The following is a 23675-nucleotide window of genomic DNA, read 5'->3' on the forward strand; positions in this document are numbered from 1 at the left end:
ACACTGTGTATATGACCGCAAATTCCACTTTTGATATTTCTTTAATGCGTCTGCTACTAGAGTGTGGAGTTTCTAGCCGTTACAGCGATCTAGCACCGCGGAAAGTAATGTAGAACTGCAGACAGAGTTTCCTTGATATGCCAACTGAAAAATGTTACTACCTTTTCTTTCCAGTTGGAATCAGTAACCATGAATTATTTTATAAATATCAGCGTAGGCCATACTACATTCGATCTGCCTATGCAATTTTGGAGAGGGTCCAGTTGGTATGTATATTACCTGTGTTGTTGCAGCAATTCCTCCCAACAGTGGTCCGGGTCACGTAGCTGTGCGATTGCATTCGGGAGATAGTGGGTTCAAACCCCACTATCATCAGTCCTGAAGATGGTTTTCCGTAGTTTCCTGTCGTCTCATTAGGCCAGTCCGAATCGATATGACGTAAAACCAATAGCAATTTCTCCCGTATTTACCACCCCACCAAGAGAATGTGTTTTAGACAAATAATTCAACTGTGGTAAGATCTTTATTATTGTTGTGGTCTTACGTACCTTGTCTAGGGAATATAATCTCCAATGGAGAAATATTCTTATAAATGATAACGACGAGCATGTTTACATCAAGCAGCCGTAATCCTATTTATAACTTTGTAACTAGAATTACAACAAAACAGATATATGTCTGGAATTGTCGATACATCTTCGATGCATGTTGATAACAGCAGTCTAATCCATAATCCATAAGTTTGAGGAACTCGTTCGTCTGTTTTTGCAAAATTTCTAAGGTAGGTTAGATTTCAATGGTGATAAGAAAGCAGTAAGTGACGGAAATTATTCCTGCTCTTCCTGTTGAAGAATATCGTCTAGAAGGGGTTCTTTCAGACATTAATATTTGTCCCGCTAGTGGGCTATTTCACTATATATTCCGAGTTTCTTGTGATAAATAATTAATGCCATCTTATCAGCTCAAACGTTCTGCTGATATACTGCTAATATAATTGTTACCGTGTTTTGGTGGTAGTTATGCATGAAAGAAGGTGCTGGGTGGTGAAGGGGTCTCAAGCTACTAAAGTGAAATTAATTTTAAAATTTAACAAGGTTATATTTTCTTTTCAAAATTAGGTAACAACAAATAGAACAGGTACTTAGTAGCCGAAACACGATTGACAAATACATTTACATAGGTACCCCATTTGGGGCTTCAAAAAGTCAGAAACCTAATTCTTGAGCCATGAGCCCAACCTTACAATGAACACCATACAACAAAGGGGCCGAAAACCCCCAAACATGCCAGAAACACCGGCTTCCAATTACATCCAAAAGCCTCCTTGAGGCAGAAACACAATTTTCAAAAAGGGCAACTTCCCCTTAAAATACAAGCCTATCATAGGCCACTCCGAACTCCACCTTTAAGCCTTCCTCAAAGGACATATACACAGGGGCAAAATACCCAATCTACTGAGGTCTGTTAAATGACAAGAAAGTTAATACATGACCTCTAAAATCACAATTTGAGAGGAGGCGAACTTGCACTCCTAATACACTTTGTCTTTAAGACCTATTTTGGCTCTAAGGCCACTGATGCAAGGGCTAATCCCATACTACAGAGGTGACTTAAGAAACTACTAACTTACATTACTGAAGAATAGGTTGCGAAAAATAAGTTCACCTCAAACAATGTGAGTGGGAGCTCGAGAGGGTTAACACTCTCTATCCCAGTATGTCGCTTTACAAGAGAATAGAAGAAAAGAGAAGTTACATTTTAGGAAAAGGTTACATAGGGGAACGCTTAGAACCTGCCCCGAAAGTTAAACTGCTGAGCTGGCAAAGAAAAAATTTATTAATCGGCCATTACCTTATTGTTGACCGCTGCCGAGGAAAGAGGCGCTTCCCGCCTCCTGCTATGTACTTAATACACTGAAAGATGGAACAGAAGTGGCCCGGAGACCCTAAAATCAGCAGTTTAAATACTCTCGCAGAAAGTTCTAGGCGTTAGGGGAAAGAAAACACCCTCCCACAAAGATTTTATTGGGTAGGACCCCGCAACAGATTCAAGTTGGGGAAAGATACACCAGATTGGTCAGAAATTAATTGAAAAAATTCGTGATTGGATACATTCAAAACAAGGGGAAGAAAGGGGTAAATATTGCCAACTTAAACAATGACAGAAAGAAATTTAACAAAGAACAAACTCCTGAAATTAAATTTTCTCCAACAAAATAGTTCTTTGACTCCGCACTAGGGTGCACTATTGTTGATCTTCAGTAGTGTCCTCTAGAAGAGAAAGTTCACACTTCTTAATACAAGCAAGACAAAAGTACGTCGAAAATGACACAGTTCACAAACTCAAAAATTTCCAGGTAGTGACATCTTCTGAGAAATTTGGAAATTAAGACCGTAGATAAAGTTCAGACTTCCTCCAGAAGAGGAGTTTCAACTGGCGCAACTTTTAAATAAACGGTGTGGAGGTGTACCGCCCGGTACAATAATAATTTCGTGTGGCTATTTCTAGCCGAGTGCAGTCCTTGTAAGGCAGACCCTCCGATGAGGGTGGGCGGCATCTGCCATGTGTAGGTAACTGCGTGTTATTGTGGTGGAGGATAGTGTTATGTGTGGTGTGTGAGTTGCAGGGATGTTGGGGACAGCACAAACACCCAGCCCCCGGGCCATTGGAATTAACCAATGAAGGTTAAAATCCCCGATCCGGCCGGGCATCGAACCCGGGACCCTCTGAACCGAAGGCCAGTACGCTGACCATTCAGCCAACGAGTATGGTATAACACATCCTTAAGAGTTTCTTTCGTTCAGCCAACCGGAACCTCCGTACAATCAGTGCATAATAAAGAGAATTATTTGCAATGCAGCTATTGTTGAGAATGACGCACAACTCTCTTAGTTTGATTTGTGATCTCTAGACCTGAAATACCGTTATTCAATGAGACTCCATCCTGAGCGAGTCCGTTCAGATTCTAGATATCCTTGAGTGAAACTCGGGGAACTGGGAAACTCCGGGATGGTATCTTCATTTTCTAAAAACCTTCGTGTTATTAGCCTTAGTATTTGCACTCATTAAAAGAGGAATTCCTATACTGTAACCTCAAGTGCACGTATCTACCGGAGTGAATATCAATCAATCAATCAATCAATCAATCAATCAATCAATCAATCAATCAATCAATCAATCAATCAATCAATCAATCAGTCAATCAATCAAATTATTAGAATCGATCATTTAGTTGTAATTTCATATCTCCGTAGGAGAAAAAGCCGTACTAGACTACCTACATCCACCTTGGTCGCAAGTCCTTTATTACTGTCCTACACTCATGTCCATAAGTTAGGGATATTCAAGATCCACGGTGATAATGTGTGCACTAACAGGTGTCCGGGCAACAATTTGATTCGTGACACAGTGATGCTGATACCAGGTATACAGGAAAACCAAACATGGATAGTGGGTGGCCCTGACAGTGTGTAGTGCCCCACCGCAGGTGGCATACGGAACGTCAATACGGGGTGTGATGATCTCGCATACGGCGCCCCGTCTTCTGGATCAGGCCGTCCACCATACCATTGCTAGACAAGCGTCCTTTGGAGGTCGACAGTGGTCCGTGGTGACCATGTTAGGGCTGCAATTCTTCTGCCTAGAGCGTCCCACGCATTTTCAATTGGGTTTAAGTCCGGGTAGCGAGCTGGCCACTCTAGATGTGTGTTGGTTGTCCGGATGTTGCAGATACTCTTTCACCAGGCCAGTTCTGTGTGAGTAGGTATTATCGTCCATCAGATGGAGCACAGGTCCATATGTACCACGAAAGCCGCACAGTACTCCTAGGAAACGTATGCAGTATGCAGTATGAAGTCGCCCCAAACACTGGCGGCGCCATATCGGTCCCTTTCCACAATATTGCCAGGGTTGAACGTGTCCCAGTGGTGCGCCAGATGACCAGGGCCCTGTTTCATAAAACATCTTTCACTAATATTATTAGTAAGAAACCAATAATATTAACTAATAATATTAGTATTATGTTTCATAAAATTATTAGTTAATAATATTAGTTATTAGTTTATGAGTCAAAATTATTAGTAGATGTTCCTAATAATATTAGTAAATTGTTTCATAGACAACATGACTAATAAAAGTTACTCATATTATTAGGATTATTTCCATGAGTGTATTTTGACTCATAATTCATATTATTAGTGAAACCAAAGTGAGCGGTATTTTAATATTTTGGCATAAAATCATGAAGATCACTGAAATGGTCGACTTTGATTCAAATAGTGATAAGGAACGAGTGTAGGTATTCACCGTTCAATAAATGTTACGTCAAACATGTGAATACCGGTACAATGGGAGATTTAGGTTAGATTACATAACTTTTGAGTATTTGCTTGATAGGATTTGTAGGTAATAGAACGTTCCACTGCAAGGAATGAAGCATAACCTTAAAATAGCAGCTTCGCATTGCACTCCACCGGTTGGTAGTGATACACAGTATCATTGTGTTTCTCTAGTGCAGTTCTGTTCGGACACTCCAAGTATCTTTTAAAATCTTGGCTTACCGGGCGAGTTGGCCGTGCGCGTAGAGGCGCGCGGCTGTGAGCTTGCATCCGGGAGATAGTAGGTTCGAATCCCACTATCGGCAGCCCTGAAGATGGTTTTCCGTGGTTTCCCATTTTCACACCAGGCAAATGCTGGGGCTGTACCTGAATTAAGGCCACGGCCGCTTCCTTCCAACTCCTAGACCTTTCCTATCCCATCGTCGCCATAAGACCTATCTGTGTCGGTGCGACGTAAAGCCCCTAGCAAAAAAAAAAAAAAATCTCGGCTTATATCACCAGTAAACCAAGATGATGCTGGTGATGACTATTGTTTTAGGAGGAAGTAGGCTACAACTAGGCAACCATCATCTATAACAACACTAATCAGATAGAAAAATGGAAAGGATCCGACGTTTTGAAAAATGAAGGTATCGGCTAAAGAAAGAGGAGGGCCACGAAGGGCGTGAAAATGAAAGACTCTCTCGGCCTCGCAACCTAATACTGTCAGGGTCGGAAAAGAACAAGAGTTAAACAAGGGAGGTCAGAAGGGTATATGAAAATGAGCCTGGCAGAAATAAGTTGAAGCAATGCTCATCTCAGTGCCCCATGTTCGCCAACACACGCTCCCAAGTTGAGAGCCCTGGGACCCCTTTAGTCGCCTCTTACGCCAGGCAGGGGATACAGTGGCTGTTATTCTACCGCCCCCACCAACAGGGGTAGTAAACAAAGATTTTGCTAGTCCATCTCAGAGATTTTTAAGTGCACATGAAATAAAAAAGTAAAAGGAACAAGGACGGTTTAGTGTGCAAAAGGCTGCGAATAGTTGACGCTTTAACTCAATCACGTTCCGCAAAGAAATTTTCTTCTCTCACATTATTTTTACTTCTTTTATCCATTTTCATATGTATTGAAGTCATACCAACGAAAATATCAAGTGAGCCTTTTGAACATGTGGATTAACAGTCGGTTGTAGTCAAGCATTAGCCTACTGCTAGGAATAAACCCAAACCAAGAACATATGCAACAGACCGATTCTAATCTCCATTTGTATCAGCTGACTAATGAACTAATATTATTAGTGAATATATTTTATTAGTCATCTGTAAATCTTTATGAAACAGAATTTGGTTAACTGATAATCATTTTTATGAGTTCTAATATTATTAGTTAGTTTTATGAAACAGGGCCCAGATCCAGGCTAAACCGCTACTCATCCGTGAACAAGACACTATCCCACTGTTCCTGGGATCAGTCTCGATGAGCGAGACGAGCTACGCGGTGCCTTTGTGTGAGGGGAATGCATCTGGCGGGTCGCCAAGCATCCAGAGCAACCTCTCGAACCCGACGATGCACAGACTCAGCCAATGCAGGTGCTGTGCTGATTAGACGTCTTCGGACACTTACAAGATAACTATTCTGACGCTGGGTTGTAGCTCGTGGTCAACTTTGCCCTACCGCCGTTGAATGTTTCCTCCCTCTTGGAATCTTCTCCAAACCAAAAACAAATCCAACCCCATGACACTACAGCCCTTGAAGGGCCTTAGCCTACCAAGCGACCGCTGCTCAGCCCGAAGGCCTGCAGATTACGAGGTGTCGTGTGGTCAGCACGACGAATCCTCTCGGCCGTTATTCTTGGCTTTCTAGACCGCGGCCGCCATCTCACCGTCAGATAGCTCCTCAATTCTAATCACGTAGGCTGAGTGGACCTCGAACCAGCCCTCAGGTCCAGGTAAAAATCCCTGACCTGGCCGGGAATAGAACCCGGGGCCTCCGGGTAAGAGGCAGGCACGTTACCCCTACACTACGGGGCCGACCGGAATCTTCTCCACAGCCGTGAAATGACACTACGGGCGACATTCATATCCTGGCACACCTGGCGCTGACTGTGACGGCCTCTAATCTTCCGATGATCTGACCACGCGTAATGCCATCCGTATGTGTTCTCTATGCCATCTTGCTTCCCTACAGATAGAATATTTTGTGTCAAACGCACACAACACGATGTCAAAACCGCTGTACCCAAGACCTCTGCCCACACGCACTGTTTTACACACACTAACCGGTCATGTACTGAGCTGCTAGGTTTGTTACGTGTTTTATTGCCCTACCACGGTTAAGTCCGCACATCATCGCTGTGACTCAGTGATTTATCGTGGATCTCGAAGATCCCTTAACTTCTGGGCATGAGTGTATTACCAAATTTCTGAATTTGACTATCTACGTTACTGCTGTCCGATGTATTTCACATGACTTATTTGATATCTGCCTCCTTTTAATACTGCATTCGATAGGATAGATATGCAAGATGCACGCCATTAATGTATTAAACGCATCATTCTTAAAACAATCGAAGGTAATAATTAACTGAGGCTAGGACAGTGAAGTAGTCAGTATTTAACAATTCTATCAAAAATATATTATCTCCTTACTTCTCCAAATATTATAATATACGTTAATGTGTGATGTAGACTTGAATGGCTGTTTCTGCACTGGTATCAATTGTTTTTTAACATCTGCTTTACATCGCACCGACACAGATGGGTCTTTTGACGACGATAGGATAAGAAAGGCCTGGAGTGGGAAGGAAGCGGCCGTGGCCATAATTAAGGTACATCCCCAGCACTTGCCTGGTGTTAAAATGGGAAACAACGGAAAGCCATCTTCGGGTCTGCCGACAGTGGGGTTCGAACCCACTATCTCCCGGATGCAAGCTCACAGCTGCGCGCCCCTAACCGCACGACCAACTCGCCCGGTCAATTGTTTTTGTTCAGTGTTTTGACTAGGGTCTAATTCCAATGAAAGTGGTTTCAAATAAAGAAAGAACATATTTAAAGAGGAGTGTTTTTCAGAGTACAAGGAGAGTCTTGAAAGCTTTAACCATCAGCTTTGCCAAATAATCAGTCTGCTGTATAGTTCGACTTTCATACATTGTTAGCAACCGGTGTAAGGCGGGTAATATCGTATCGGTATGGTTGTTCGAAAAGCTTCGGTAAAGGAAAGGAAGAGAAGAATTGGTACAATAGCTCGGTTCAACGTAGAAACGTAGATAAATATCTCGTGATGCTACAAAGTGTAGCTATTTTCTGCTACTCGGCGCAGTATGGGGAGAAAGAGACATTATGTTTAGGTTATATTGTATCAGACCATGTGGTTTAGGCATGTTGCCATCATTTATCTGCGGTGTACAAGTCGTTGTGCGAATATGTACCGGGCGTGTTTAATTGGTGGCGGATCCCTTGAACGTACAAGCCAAGAAAGAATTTGGAATTGTGACCATCCAGGAATTGTCGGATATTGCTTTCACATGTGATTGCACTTCATCCTGTCGGTGAATGACTCCATGCAGGTCCTGAAAATAAGAGACAACAGTAGATTCCAAAAAGCTTAAAAAGGTAACGGTGACTGGTCATTGTTCTAGTAAAGCATACTCCATGCTGTTTGGACTAGAACCCAATGGCATATCGGGATCTCGAAGATCCCCTAACTTCTGGGCATGAGTGTATTACCAAATTTCTGAATTTGACTATCTACGTTACTGCTGTCCGATGTATTTCACATGACTTATTTGATATCTGCCTCCTTTTAATACTGCATTCGATAGGTTTCGTACGGGTATGCTTAATGCCGTTTTCGTATAGTCTGGAATCTGCCACAGATCCGGCCATCCTGATACTTCAGATAGAAGCATGATCAGTCGGTAACGATGATGTCATGCCATTCGTTTGACCATGTCCAGCGTCCTAGGTACCATCAAAGCCGCAGGCGCCTGAGGTGTCCGGTAGAAGGTAACTTAAGCAGGAGCACATCCGAGATTCAATGCGACGGCGGATTGATACATGTATCTAACGGAGGGCATTTTGAACATTTCATGTTAAGAAAGAGTTTCAGGTGTTATGCTGGTTCGTTATGTTCCGTGATTAACGCTCCCTTCACACACAGTTGACCGGCCGGTCTCAATTTCATTTTCACACTTGCCGGTTGAAACCGGACGTTCAGTCATACGCCAGCTCTTGTACAGTATGGATCACAGTAGTATTATTGCCATGTGGCTTTTGTATGGTCGTTACCAAAAAGCAAAAAGAATAGAATTCGTTGGGTTCATCCAATAAATGAAAGGAGGGACGAATCAGGCCTGTTTTATACGCTATTCGAAGATGTAAGAAAAGATAGCAAAAAGCTCTTTAACTATTTTCGTATGTCGATTTCTGATACTAGTGCCGTCGAGTGCAAATGTCAAAGTTTTAAGACCTAACAGTGTCTGTCTGTGTCCGTTTGAAATGTAATAATGAAAAGGTGTTTCTGGAGTTAGGTCATCACTTGCAATAAAAGTTACTTAGCTTTTTTTTTTTTTCAGTATCGCTCAATTCTCCAAAATCTTCCTTCAGACTTTCACATACTTCTTTCCACCCCTTTCTTGTACCATCCCGATCTTTGTAGATATCACTTGACTTATTCCACAGTACAGGTCTGGCCTCAACCAACGATATCAGTAATTAGTTCTGTATCGATTTCGACGTCCTCCATATTTACACTCAACGGTACTTTCTGAGAGCAGACGGACGATTGATTGCCTCTCTCTCTCTCTCTCTCTCTGTGTGTGTGTGTGTGTGTGTGTGTGTGTGTGTGTGTGTGTGTGTGTGTGTGTGTGTGTGAACACTAATACAATCACGTGCACCACTGTAGGTCTGCTACCGGCCGGCGACCGGATCCTCCAGTGAGTGTGTCCGGCACGTTACCGGGCACCGGCATGTGTGAAAGCTATAATGCTTTTAGATAATCCACTACTTCGTCCGGCATGAACCGGCCGGTCAAAACCTGTGTGTGTGGAGGGAGCCTAACGTACTTTGTAGAGTTGTAAAAAATGAGTTCTAACATGGAACAAAGGCGTTTCCGGACTCCTGTCTATATAACACATTTTCTTCTAGTACGTGTGAGGAATGTGCCCTGAAAGTTTGGCTGCTCCTTATTGTTACACTGTGTATTTTGACTCAGCCACATACGTCCAGTTGTTATGCGTGCCTCTTTCTCTTTAAACTTACTCGATTTCTGGCACCGTGATTTTATGTCGTCTAGATTTTTACTGTGTAGTAGTAGTTGCGTAGAAATGAAATGGTTAGCACGGGATAGGGTGGCATGGAGAGCTACCTCAAAGCATTCTGTGGACTGATGAGTCAAAGAACATCATTTAATAATGTCCGGCTCCATGGCCAAATGGTTAGTGTGCTGGCCTTTGGTCACAGGGGTCCCTGGTTCGAATCCCGACAGGGTCGGGAATTTTAACCATAATTGAATAATTCTCCTGGCACGGGGACTGGTTGTGTGTATCGTCTTCACCATAATTTCATCCTCATCACGACGCGCAGGTCGCCTACGGGTGTCAAATCAAAAGACCTGCACTTGGCGAGCCGAAGTCCTCGGACACATCCCGGCACTAAAAGCCATACGCCATTTAATTTTCATTTAATAGAGCGTCAACGGCCGTAGCCGTGTTGAAACACCGGATCCCGTGAGATCTCCGAAGTTAAGCAACATTGGGCGTGGTCAGGAGTTGGATGGGTTGCCACGCGCTGTTGGTGGGGGGTAAGGGAATGGAGGAGCGGAAAGGAACTGGCCACCCTACCGCATGTAAACTCCGGCTCAGGAACACCTCTGCGGAGGTTCGGACCTGCCTTCGGGCAGAACAACCCTTACCTTACCTTACCTTACCTTACCTTACCTTACCTTAATAGCGCGTGGCCGAGAAATATGACAAATGAAAGGATATGCATGATTCGGAAGTCACGCAGAGTTGAAGACTGAATGGGATAGCACAGGGCAGAGTGGTATGGTTAGCTCATCAAGCAAGGAAGACATCAACAATGACAAAGTTTCCACACAGACTAAATGTTCAGTAACTATGGAATGAGATTTCACAGGAAGCAGTTCTGGATCTCGTTGACCTGATGTCACGACGAATTAAGAAAAGTAACGAAGCTTATAGTGGTCCGGCTCCTTGGCTGAATGGCCGTCGTACTGGCCTTCGGTTCAAAGGGTCGCGCGTTTGATACCCGGCTAGATCGGAGATTTTAACTTTGGTTGGCTAATTTTTCCAGCTCGGGGAATGGGTGTTTGCGTTCGTCTTCATACACATCTTCATTTACATACAACACATTACACTACAAACCACCACAAAAAATACGCAATAGTGAATAGGCCTACATCCCTCCACATAGCGTTGGTATCTGGCAATAAAACTGGGCTAAATACTTGCAAGCCGGGCTGAGTGGCTCAGACGGTTGAGGCGCTGGCCTTCTGACCCCAACGTGGCAGGTTCGATCGTGACTCAGTCCGGTGGTATTTGAAGGTGCTCAAATACGCCAGCCTCGTGTCGGTAGATTTACAGGCACGTTCTGTAAAATAACTTTTGCGGGACAAAATTCCGGCACCTCGGCGTCTCCAGAAACCGTAAAAGTAGTTAGTGGGACGTAAAGCAAATAACATTAATTAAATACTTGCAAAGTGCAGATCCCAGGAAATTTGGAAAAGCTTATAATGGTCGACCCGTATATTAATTTGAGCAATTAAATTAAGCAAAGAACAGTAATGATATTCATTTTATGACCGACTAACTACTACTCCGGTTTTCGGAGACATTTAAGCAAAGAACAACTCTCTTCCCGTTTATTGAACCTAGCTTAGTCATCCCCAACTTTCTTCGATGTACAGTAGTCATTTTCAGTAGATAATTTTATAACAGTTGAAGTCCTCCAATATCGAGCAAGTGGCTGTGCGGTTTGGGTCACTCTGATATCAGCTTGCATTCGGGAGATAGTGGGTTCGAACCCCGTGTTGGCAGCCCTAAATATGGTTTTCCATAATGTTCCATTTTCACTCCAGGCAAATGCCGGAGCTGTACCTTAATGAAGGCCACGGTCGCTTCCTTCCCACCCCTAGCCCTATCCTATATCATCGTCGCCATAGACCCATCCGTGTCGTGCGACGTAAAGCATTTTTTTTAAAACGTCTTCCAGTGCTGTGCAAGCAAATCGATTGGGGAATTGAAGTCGCACTACTTGAGTAGTCCCTCGAAGACGAGGTTGAATTTCGCTGTTCTTGCAGTTGGATCAGCAGTAGGCTAGGTAGACCTGCAGTAAGCAGCTCCTCTGTGCATTACCACATGATTACCTCATGCAGGTACGTTAACGTTCATGATACTTGGTAATTAATCCATACATGTTTTATATGTCAATGCGTTGCTTCCTTTATGAGCACTTTGTAATTTCTTATAAAATTGTAATTGCGTTCTTGTCGCTTGTTGTTTAAAGGGGCCTAGCATCTAAGGTCATCGGCCCCTATTTGCGTTCGAAAACGTATCGTGTGTTGTCGGCTTGTTTATTGTCGCTATTTGTTTTCATACACAGTTACGGAAATATTTGCAGTTTCTCAAGAACTACGTGTTTTCTTTCTTGTGTTTTAAATGTTTTCTGTCACTTCTTTATGAAACCGAAATTTACTGTTAAGGGATATAGAATATCGATTATATGTAAATGGTATAAACCTGGCATTATTATAAGTTACTACATCCCCTTAGTTCTTGTAAACAGGTTGTAAGAAAAATGATGTACGAGTAAACTCGTGCCCTTGTCCCGAGGTGATGCAACCCTTTTCAGGCACATCCCCAATGGAGGTGAGCCGCATGCAATGTTGCCAACAGCGGAATAGGATTACCCACTAACGGCGATTGGGAAATAGAAGTGTGTGTGTGGGGGGGGGAGCACAAAAATATATAGACAACAAGTACCTGGGTCCAGAGGATATGGGGGTGGGGGACATAAAAATTGAAAAACATTGCTATAAAATGGCAAGTTTTGATGCTCTCTGAGCGAATTTCGATAGAGATGTAAAGGTTGAGTCTACAAACTTTTGAAGAGTAATAATAGTACTATACAATAAAACTACTACTATTACTAGGCCTACTACTAAAAATGTTTTCATTCCTCCCCTGAAGGAGGAGGCGGGCCTCTTAGACGGCGACGCCGTCTCTCTGGCCGGGAGATGTGTTGCGGCGAACGAGATGCTCGGAGAAGGTTGAGGGGATTGGCGGCCGTGGCCTGTGCTAGGAACTGTCCTGGCATTCGCCTTAGTGCAAGAGAATGGAAAACAACGGAAAACCATTCTCAGAACAGCCGACGGTTGGAGCCAGCCGTGAGATCTCGCCCTGTCACGTCTCCCGAATGCAGAGGCGTAGAGCCACGGTAGAGCTGTGGCCACCCCTCCTCTGCTCGGTTGGCTGGTCAGAATGCAGAGTTGTTGGACCATGGACCAGCCGTGGCCACTTGAGGGCCGAGACCCACTCTGCATCTACCGACCGCAATAAAACGTTCACCAATGGAGCAATAATTACACACGTATTACAGTTAAATAGACGTATGGCTTGTTTATATAATTAAAAAGTCATTCAGTATGTATCTTCACAGTAACAAAGTAGCAGACACTGGACAGAACTGAACAGACACATCGACTGGGCGAGAGTGCCAGACTAGCGAATGCGCGCGACAGGCGAGTGACTTTGGCAAAAATATACCCCTCATACCCGTCGTCGCAAAACGTCCGTCTCATTGGCTGAATGGTCAGCACTGAGGCCTTCGGTTCAGAGGGTCCCGGGTGCGATTTCCGGCCGGGTCGGAGCTTTTAATCGCCTCTGATTAATACTTCACCGGGCGAGTTGGCCGTGCGCGTAGAGGCGCGCGGCTGTGAGCTTGCATCCGGGAGATAGTAGGTTCGAATCCCACTATCGGCAGCCCTGAAGATGGTTTTCCGTGGTTTCCCATTTTTACACCAGGCAAATGCTGGGGCTGTACCTTAATTAAGGCCACGGCCACTTCCTTCCAACTCCTAGGCCTTTCCTATCCCATCGTCGCCATAAGACCTATCTGTGTCGGTGCGACGTAAAGCCCATAGCAAAAAAAAAAAAGAAGATTAATACTTCTGGCCTGTGAACTGGGTGTTTGTGTTTGTCCCAACACTTTCCTCTTCATATTCAGACACTACACTACCAACCACCACAGAAACACGCAATAGTGATTACATCCCTCCATATTGGGTTGGCATCCGGCCATTAAACAGGGCCAAATCCACATGTGCGACACAATTCGCACCCGCGACCCCACAGGTGTGGAAAAAGCGATAGAAAAAGAAGAAGAAGACCCGTCGTCGCAAAACATGCTACACATTGCTCCGCGGGTCTCCACTACTTGCTGTGGCGCTGTACAAATCTGAGAACTACTCCTAGGTAATGAAAACATTGAAAATAAGGAACTCAAAATCGTAAGAAAAATCTAGGCCCAGAATTCGCCGACGGACGGAAATACCGACTTACAGGCAGACAGGAACAGTCCACATAGGAAATCAAACAACACACAAATAAGCACAGTGACAGTAGAAAACGCAGGCTAAGATTCTATGGACATATTAAAAGAATGCATCCAGACAGACTTACCAAACATACAGTTAAATTCTATGAAAACATGAGTAAAGCCAAAATAGACACAATGAAATGGATTGGTGAAATCAAAACCGATTTGAAATAGGCAGGAATTACACCAGCAAATGTCCAAAACAAGGTAACTTTCAGATCCAAAATTCACAGATGGCAAGTTGACAAAGAGGAAAACCGAGCTCGATAGCTGCAGTCGCTTAAGTGCGGCCAGTATCCAGTATTCGGGAGATAGTGGGTTCGAACCCCACTGTCGGCTGCCCTGAAGATGGTCTTCCGTGGTTTCCCATTTTCACACCAGGCAAATGCTGGCTGGAGCTGTACCTTAATTAAGGCCACGGCCGCTTCCTTCCCACTCCTAGCCCTTTCCTGTCCCATCGTCGCCGTAAGACCTATCAGTGTCGGTGCGACGTAAAGCAACTTGTAAAAAAAAAAAAAAAAAAAAAAGACAAAGAGGAAAGACCAAAGAACAACCTGGTCTGAGGAAATAAAGGAAGCCCACAGGAAAAGAATGAAAGAGATATGGGCACAAAGGAAGCCAAAAGCACTTTTCTAAGTACTTTGCGTAGTCCTAATGGGCTTATTCGCATGTATAATAATAATAATAATAATAATAATAATAATAATAATAATAATTTCGTGTGGCTATTTTTAGCCTGTTACAGCCCTTGTAACGCAGACCCTCCGGCGAGGGTTGGCGGTATCTGCCGTGTATGGGAAACCGCGTAATGTTGTAGTGGAAGATAGTGTTAATTGTGGTGTGTGAATTGCAGGGATGTTGGGGACAATACTAACACCCAGTCCCCGCGCCAGGGGAATTAACCATTTAAGGTTAAAATCTCCGGCCCGGCCGGGAATCGGACCCGGAGCCCTCTGAACCGAATAGCACTACGCTGGCCATTCAACCAAGGAGCCGGACTTCTACGAGATAGAATTTTATAGCAATTGAAAGGACATTAAATAAATATAATTATTATTAATTTTCTAAAAACTTCGGACTAGAAGGCTCAGGTTGCTGTGCCAGTGTACAGGGTAGTCGGAAACAACGTGAAGCAAGTGTATGAGCGTTACAGCGTTGGTCATACTGGGTAAGCACATCACTGAAAATAATGTCGTTCATATGGCAGGCTGTTGGGTACGAAGTAATAACTATATTAACGTAAAGATTTCCGGTAGAGTTCTACGTAGCTTAATGCTAGCAGACCTACAAATAGCCTAATCCAAACCACGGAGACATGACATTCCGTTTCGGAAATTTCACTTCTTTCACCAGTATTTCAGTCACATGATTGCCAGTTACGTAAAACTGACAGCTTCCTTCCTTTCCCAGTCCTAGCCCCATTTAGATACGGATACGTAAGTTACATCTCATGTGACAATATTACTGGTTTAACGCGTCACAAATTAGTTTTCGGAGACGCCATGGTGTCGGAATTTTGGCCCGCAGGAGTTCTTTTATGTGCTGATAGATTACGGAAAGTAGACTGTCGTATTTGAGCACCTTCAAATACCTCTGAATTCCACGAACCTACTACGCTGGCGAGCAGGTGGAGAGGGGATACTCCCACGCGGCGCGTCCCAGGTGGCGGATAGGGGGGTCCCAACCGGCTTGCCGGCGGACTTGAGAGAAATAAACTAGCTCTCGCAGACCAAACACACATCCCCTTGTGGGTGGGAGACGCAGACGAAGAATACACCCACGGTATCCCCTGCCTGTGGTAAGAGGCGACTAAAAGGGGAGACCAAGGGATGATCGAATTAGAACCATGAGACTATTTGTAATTAGTACCACCACGCGGGGAACACCATGGGTCGCATTTACTTGCGCGTAGTACCACTATGTTGGGTACACAATAGGTTTGTGATTATTAGCGACAATGTGTGAATCAGGGTTGGTTTTACAGTACCTACCTGTGATTAGTACCACTATTTGAGCGACACCATGGGTCTGCTTTGCCTATGATTAGTACCCACTATGTGAGGAACACCACGGGATAGTACGAGTCTTTGTAATTAGTACACCTATGTGAAGAACACCATAGGTTTGCGTTGACTGTAAATGGCGCCGCAATGTGAGAAACACCATAGGTCTGCATTACATGTGCGTATTACATTACCTGTGAGTAGTACCATAATGTATATAATGCCGCGAGTCTGCGCTTCTTTTGATTATACCGCAACATGAGAAATACCATGGTTCTGCTTTCCTAGCGATAAGTACCATTATGAGGGGCCGATGACCTGGATTTTGGACCCCTTTAGACTACAAGCATCATCGATTCAGGATTGGTCTTTAGAAGCAGTCCCTTGGTCAGTAATACTATTGTTTAACGCTAGTTTCTGAAAATGTGGGGGATTGCAGGTCAGAACCACTGATTGTTTTAAATTCATATCCATCCATTCATTCTTCATCATCACGTTTTGAATTGTGGTCAGTGGATGATTTTGGACTTTTAAATTGTCAGTACATTTCGTCTCATTTCGTAAAATTATGGGCCGATGACCTAGATGTTAGACCCCTTTAAACAACAAGCATCATCATCATCATCATCATCATCATCATCAATATCTCTGAATTGAGCCGGGAACTAACCCGCCAACTTGGACTCAAAAGGCCAGCACTATACCATCTAAGCCACTCAGCCCGGCGCTCACTCACCCTTCTAGTACATGAAACTGTTGACCATGATGTTTTAAATTCTGACACCCCCCCCCCAAAAAAAAAGAATAATAATAGCACCATCAACTCTGGCAGGAGGTTGAACTAGACGTTGTTGCAAGTCCACGAATAATAAATAGTGATAGGACAACTTGACAACATTGTAGTTTACCCTAGCTTATGACTGAAGGTGTAATTCCTTATCGTTATTCTGTTTAAATTGAACATGTACAGTCCATAGTTTCTTGCCGATTGCTGTTTATTTTCTCTCACTCGAACCCTTACATTACTCTGTTAACAATACGACATTATGATTATTACGATGATTTGTGATTCGTTCAGGCTTAGTTTTTTCTTTGTAGGAATCATTGAGCTCGAATTATTGATAGCATATTATGGTGCGCATAAGTAATGAGGTCTAATTGAGGTCAACTGTTATTGGCCCGTCAGTTATATCTCTTAGCGCCGACTTGATAAAGTTGTTTCAGAAATTTATTAGCATTTAGTTATCGAATGTCAGCATAAGTGGGTAGTTGATGGTAGCCTTTCTCCTTAATGGTAACTGAAAGTGATTCATAGTATTTGGAGTGAAGAATTGCTATAACCGTTACTGCCGCGCAGGGTTAAACACAAGCATCGTGGCAGCAAACGCAACTACAGTAACAACGCTTGTTGACTAATCGCTGACTTACACATTTTTTAAATACTACTAATGGCGTTAGGCCTTGGAAGACCATGCGGCCAGCATTTACTCACATGATTTACACTTCCACACAACTACGGTTATCGTGTCAAAAAAAAATTCAAATCCAGGACATTATTTTAGAAAATGTCGGACTTTTAATTTAAAAAATCGGGGTAAATTGTTTAGGATTTAATTTTATTAAACTCATATGTCCAGTCCATAGAATTGTAGGGTTAATGACGGTATTGATGGCATGCTGTACAAAATTCTAATTTTGCGTCCCTTGCCTGAACTTTCTTGTCCGAGCAGAAAATGAATCAGTGTTGTGTGATGCAGCACTGGATCTGCTTATTTTTTTGTTTCTCGTTGTTAATATGTATTTCGAGATCTCTAGCCACTTTTCCCACGACTTGGTTGGGATGTGTTCCGATCCGCGTCACGAATGGAGGTTTGGGACAGTTTTACGGGCAGATGTCCTTGCTGACCTAAATCCTGTATGGTTTACATTTTTTTCTAGTGTTAGCACTGACTTAGACGGGTTTCGGCGACGATGGATCAGGAAAGGGCTAGGACTAGTAAGACAGTGGCCATGACCTTAAGTGAAGTGAAAACCACCTTCAGGGCTGCCGGTGGTCGGGATTGAACCTATCATCTCTCGCACGCAAGCTAAGAGCTAAGCGGTCCACAGCTAGTCGATCCTGTGTGGTTTAATGTCACGGCGGGCTAATAATGTCCCGTCGCTTAGATCTATCCATTTTTCCTTTATCTGTTACCTACGGCGATATTAAAGTTATTGAAAGCATTTTTTAAAAATGATATTTGTTCGTGGGGTCGACCTCTGTAGATATTTTGCCACTCCTTGCACTATATGATATGAACCTGCGTGTAATTGTAATTGCGGAAGTGTGGAGTGTTGAATGTGAGGAAAGGAACGTTAATGACGACACAAACACCCAGTCCCCAGGCCAGGGATATTAATCATTTACAATTAAAAACCCCTTGACCCGGCCGGGAATCGAACCCGGGGCCGCCGGGTGACAGGCGGACGCGTTACCCCCTACCTCGTGATGTCGGACTGTTTAAAGCATACATCTTATCATAGTATATTTATGGGCTCAATATACCGCATACCCAGCTGTCAGAACAAGGTGAAGCAACACTGTATGTCAACAGCTAGCTCATGATTCATACGTAGCGCGAATCGAACAGGGCGGTCCGCAGTTGGCACATGAAGCACGTTTGAATACACTACATTTTCTCAAGAAGTATTGTCCGATTTTCAAAATCACGTTTCTGAAATTGTGTCTTAGGTTTTTCCTTTTTTTACAACTCGCTTTACGTCGCACCGACATAGATAGGTCTTATGGTGACGATGGGATAGGAAAGGCCTGGGAAGGAATTGCCCGTGGCCTTAATTAAGGTACAGCCCCAGCATTTGCCTGATATGAAAATGGGAAACAACAGAAAACCATCTTCAGGGCTGCCGACAGTGGGGCTTGAACTCACTATCTCCCGGATGCAAGCTCTACAGCTGCGCACCCCTAACCGCACAGCCAACTCGCCCGGTGTGTCTAGGTTTAAGGCTAGGTTAGCAAAAATTGTAGTTCCATTTAAAAAAGCAATGTTAGTACCATTATCTCAGAAGATACTGATGCCATGAAGAAGTTCTCTAAATCCGATTATGAGCTCCTTGATACCAGTACTAAAAATGAAAACAATGTCATATCTTTCACGGTTCACGTGTTATTTGAGGAGGACAACTTAGCTGAATAACCCTGCATATGAGAACATTTTTGTCTTTAGAAAGATGGAAAAGCTCAGCACAGGCATATAAAACATTTGTGAAAAGGGTTAATGTAACATCGGTTTCCTGGTGGTTGATGAAATTCCAAGCCGGGGATTTCATCGTAAAAGGAGTAGATCGCTCTGGAAAATAACTCTGCTGTTGACGACGATTATTTAAGGCTAACCCAAGGAACCGAGCTCGATAGCTGCAGTCGCTTAAGTGCGGCCAGTATCCAGTAATCGGGAGATAGTGGGTTCGACCTCCACTGTCGGCAGCGCTGAAGATGGTTTTCCGTGGTTTCCCATTTTCACACCAGACAAATGCTGGGGCTGTACCTTAATTAAGGCCACGGCCGCTTCCTTCCCATTCCAGGCCTTTCCCATCCCATCGTCGCCATAAGACATATCTGTGTCCGCTCGACGTAAAGGAAAAAAAAAAACCCACTGAGGAATTAGCGGAGACTCCAAAGATTTCTTGAAGTTCTCCACATGACCATCGGGTGAAGTTCAGGTGCCTTTCTCTTGAGGATATTTTAGTACAATGCTGCGTGTTACATAAAAATTGGATGGATCATCTTCCATTTCATATATCTTCCTGAATGTTAACGCAGCGGAACCATTCTTCATATAAATGGTCACGATGGATGAACAGAGGATTGTTTTAGAGAAAAAGAAACTCTGATGCGGAATATACTTGCAAATGTTTTCCTTTTATTTGGGTAAGTACGAAGGTGCAATCGCCAGCGGTGGCGGTGCTACTGAGTATCCCCTACCTACAGAAGTAAAATTGTGGTTATTTTTCAGAAGACTGAATGTTGATTAGGTCAGAATGTCATGTTTTTTAATAAATGTAGTTAGAGCATTCCGAATGCAGAGGTGCAGTTTTATTATGTCATTAAGAAGCCTGAGTTGACCATTTAGCTTGGACATTTTTCCGTTGCCCGGATTTTCAGGTCACGAGTCTGATGGTAAGCAGACACCATTGAAACTCACACAATTAGACGAGCAATTTTTATGTAACAGGAATTACTATTACAGTCTATATACAGTATAAAATGCATAGTTTGTCAGGTTTCATTAATTTAGTGCGTATCTGGTGTTTTATCTTTTAGGTTTCAGACTGTTTGAAGAACAGTGTTCCAAAATGTATTATTTTTTTTGTCTGTTTGTACGCTTATAATGGGGGAACTACTGGAGGTATTTCAACCAGTGTTTATCTTTGGAATGTACCAACTGAAAGGCGTATTTTAGTTACATATCATTTCGAAATACTTTAATGTACTGGAGATCTGCACGAAGCATGAAACCAACGTTCCTAATAATCTCCGTTTGTACTTAGTTAGCGAAAACATTTCATAGAGTAAATGTGGTTTTAATGTAAATCTAAGCAATTTCTGTTCAATACAAGATTTCATTAGGATTACTTTTGTATTTGGAGTTATTATTATTATTATTATTATTATTATTATTATTATTATTATGAGAACCTCCGTGGCTCAGGCGGCAGCACGCTGGCCTCTCACCACTGGGTTCCGTGGTTCAAATCCTGGTCACTCCATGTAAGATTTGTGCTGGCCAAAGCGGAGGCGGAACAGGTTTTCCTCCGGGTACTCCGGTTTTCCCTGTCATATTTCATTCCAGCAACACTCTCCAATATCATTTCATTTCACCTTTCATTCATTAATCATTGCCTCAGAGGAGTACGACAGGCTTCGGCAGCCGGCACAAAATTCCTATCCTCGCCAGTAGATGGGGCTTCATTCATTCCATTCTTGACCCGGTCGAATGACTGGAAACAGGCTGTGGATTTTCATTATTATTATTATTATTATTATTATTATTATTATTATTATTATTATTATTATAAGAATAAGATGGTGTACATGGTAACAATTCCACCCTTTATACATTTCTAAATCCTATAGTCGGCGTCAGCTCAGGATCTGAGAAAAATATCCTTCCGCGTGTGAGCACTTCCCCTCTTTCCACTTCTCCATCTCGGTTCTCCTTCTGGACCGGATGGGTAATGTAAGTGGCTTTTATATAACATGTATAACATCAAAGGGACCGCTTACGACATGAGTTGACTCCGAATATACGAAACCACCGCCACCACAACGGGCTCATAACTAAACCAAACCCCATGGTTCAATAGGCTCGGCGGACCATGGCCTACCAAGTTTACGAGGTGTCGTGTGGTCGGCACGACGAATTCTCCCGTCCGTTATTATTGGCTTTCTAGACCGGGGCCGTTATCCCACCGTCAGATAGCTTCTTAGTTGCAATCACGTAGGCTGAGTGGGCCTCGAACCAGTCCTCAGATCCAGGTAAAAATTCCTGACCTGGCCGGGAATCGAGTCCGGGGCCTTCGGGTAAGAGGTAGGCACGCTACCTCTACACCTCGAGGCCGGCTCGGGATGATAACTGCAGCACGAATTACTGATTCTGACATTGTTTTCACTTGTAGCGACTTCTTCTTTTCATCTTTCGTGTCCGACCTCCCTCGGTCCACTCTTATGCTTTTCCGCCACGCTATTATTAGTTTGCTTAGATCTAGAGAGTCTTTGGTGTCTCTTCCATTATTTTAGCAGATACCTTCATTCTGCGAAGGGTTTTAATAGTTAGATCGGCTGATGACCCTTTTTTTTAAACAACAATCGCCACAATATTTTGCTTTCGTGTCGATGTACGCTTCTGCAGATTAGTTCTTTTCCCCGTACTTACTTACGATCTATTGCAAGCATTTTAAATGACGGTTGAAGGAACGTAAATTATTAAAAGTAGAGCAGTGTGTAGTCTCCGAGGCCAGTTAGTATTGGGGCTATACTCTGCTCGTTCTCGTAATGCGAGTTTAATATTGTTATCGCTTGCTTGATATATCGTCATCAGCGGTATCGTTCTGCCTAATGACCACTAACTTTAAAAACACTGCGCCACATTACCCAGTCATATTTTAAATAGTATACTTCCACTGGTCCATATTATGTTCCAACTGTTAGGCAATGATCCCGTCTAAACAAATCACATGATAGTAGGACACCGAATGAGGAGGAAAAGACCTCCCAAATTACAACAGAAGAGGTTGAAACAATAATCAAAAACACAAAAAACAAAAAGGCAGCAGGACCAGACGGTATTTATAATGAGATGTTAAAGGAATCAACAGGAGTGTTAATTGAAATATGGACAGAGTTATTCAATAAATGCCTCAGCTCAGGAGAAATTCCAGATAGCTGGAGAAAGTCGACAATCAAAGTCCTATACAAGGGATCAGGGGATACAAATAATCCGAATTCTTACCGTGGTATAGCACTTGAAAATAACATATTTAAAATCTATACAAAGTTACTCAACAAACGTCTCACGGAGACAATAGATCCATTGATTCCAGACCAACAATTTGGCTTTAGAGAAGGAAGGTCCACCTTACAGGCCGTATGTAATCTTCTTAATGACATTGACCAAGCGCTGAGACATCCAAAAGGCAAATTCAGAACCGTCTTTATCGACTACACAAAAGCCTTTGATTTGTTGAATAGGACAAAACTCGTAGCAAAAATGGAATCCATGACAAACGGAGGAAATGAAGTTACAACAGCCATAAGAAATATACTGACCTACAACAGAATACAAATAAAGGACGGAATAACAACTTCAAGAGAGATCCTGCGGACAAATGGGGTTCTACAGGGGGATCCCATCAGCCCCACCCTATTCAACATCGCCACCGCAGATATCGTGAAGATCTTAGAAAAATCGAATTCATTATCTATATATATGTATGCAGACGACATGGTCATAGGTTCCTCAAACAGACTTGAATTACAAGAAGCACTAAATGACTTACATAACTGGGCAGAAGAAAATGACTTCAGTATAAATAGTAACAAAACAAAATACATAGTGTTCCGGAAAGGTGGAAGATTAGCAACAGAGGATAAAATGACTTTAGGAGGGAAAGAACTGCAGACAGTAAACTACTATAAATATCTAGGAATCACCCTACAAACAACACGCAATTCATTCAGGATACACGTAAAGGAAAGAATAACAGCTGCTATATGAGGAATATATGACATAAAGAACATAACCAGTCTATCCCTCCAGACGGCTATGATCTTATTTAATGCCAAAATATCGCCAATGCTGACCTACGGATTAGAATTGATATGGGAAAACCTATCTTTTTCAGACCTAAACTCAATGGAGAAAGTAAAAGCCCGATATCTGAAAAGAGCACTTGGAGTGGCAAGAACAACACCTTCCGGGCTTGTTTACGAATTGGCAAGAGAAACCTTCTACGTCGAGGACTTCCGTTACAAACTATCCCTGCCATCTACTGAGCAAGCGACAAAACTTATCCAGACAAGAGAGAAGAAGCGCGAAGAAATCCCTCTGGACTTCTATAGCACAGATGCAATGATCGACAGGAGATGGGTAAAAGAAAATCAAGAACTTAGAAATGTAATTACAAGATTGGCAGTGCATGGTTTTCACCATAAAATTTGTAAAAACAAAAAGTTTCATGAACCA

The 23675-nt window shown here is 43.0% G+C and overlaps 1 protein-coding gene across 4 annotated transcripts in view; it reads left to right on the forward strand.

The window, feature by feature from the left end:
- The window catches only part of IP3K1 (inositol-trisphosphate 3-kinase-like protein), an 803184-nt gene that overhangs the window by 564088 nt on the left and 215421 nt on the right, over positions 1-23675 (forward strand). The window contains exon 1 of one of the 4 annotated variants that reach the window (XM_067142100.2): positions 11598-11711. The exons of the other annotated variants lie outside the window; for them this stretch is intronic. Coding sequence (XP_066998201.1) covers positions 11706-11711 — 6 coding nt within the window. The 5' untranslated portion in view covers positions 11598-11705. Of the gene's footprint in view, positions 1-11597; positions 11712-23675 lie in introns of those variants that run through there. 4 annotated transcript variants of the gene reach the window in all.

Source organism: Anabrus simplex, chromosome 2 (assembly GCF_040414725.1).
Source record: "Anabrus simplex isolate iqAnaSimp1 chromosome 2, ASM4041472v1, whole genome shotgun sequence".
NCBI classification, from domain to species: Eukaryota; Metazoa; Arthropoda; class Insecta; order Orthoptera; family Tettigoniidae; genus Anabrus; species Anabrus simplex.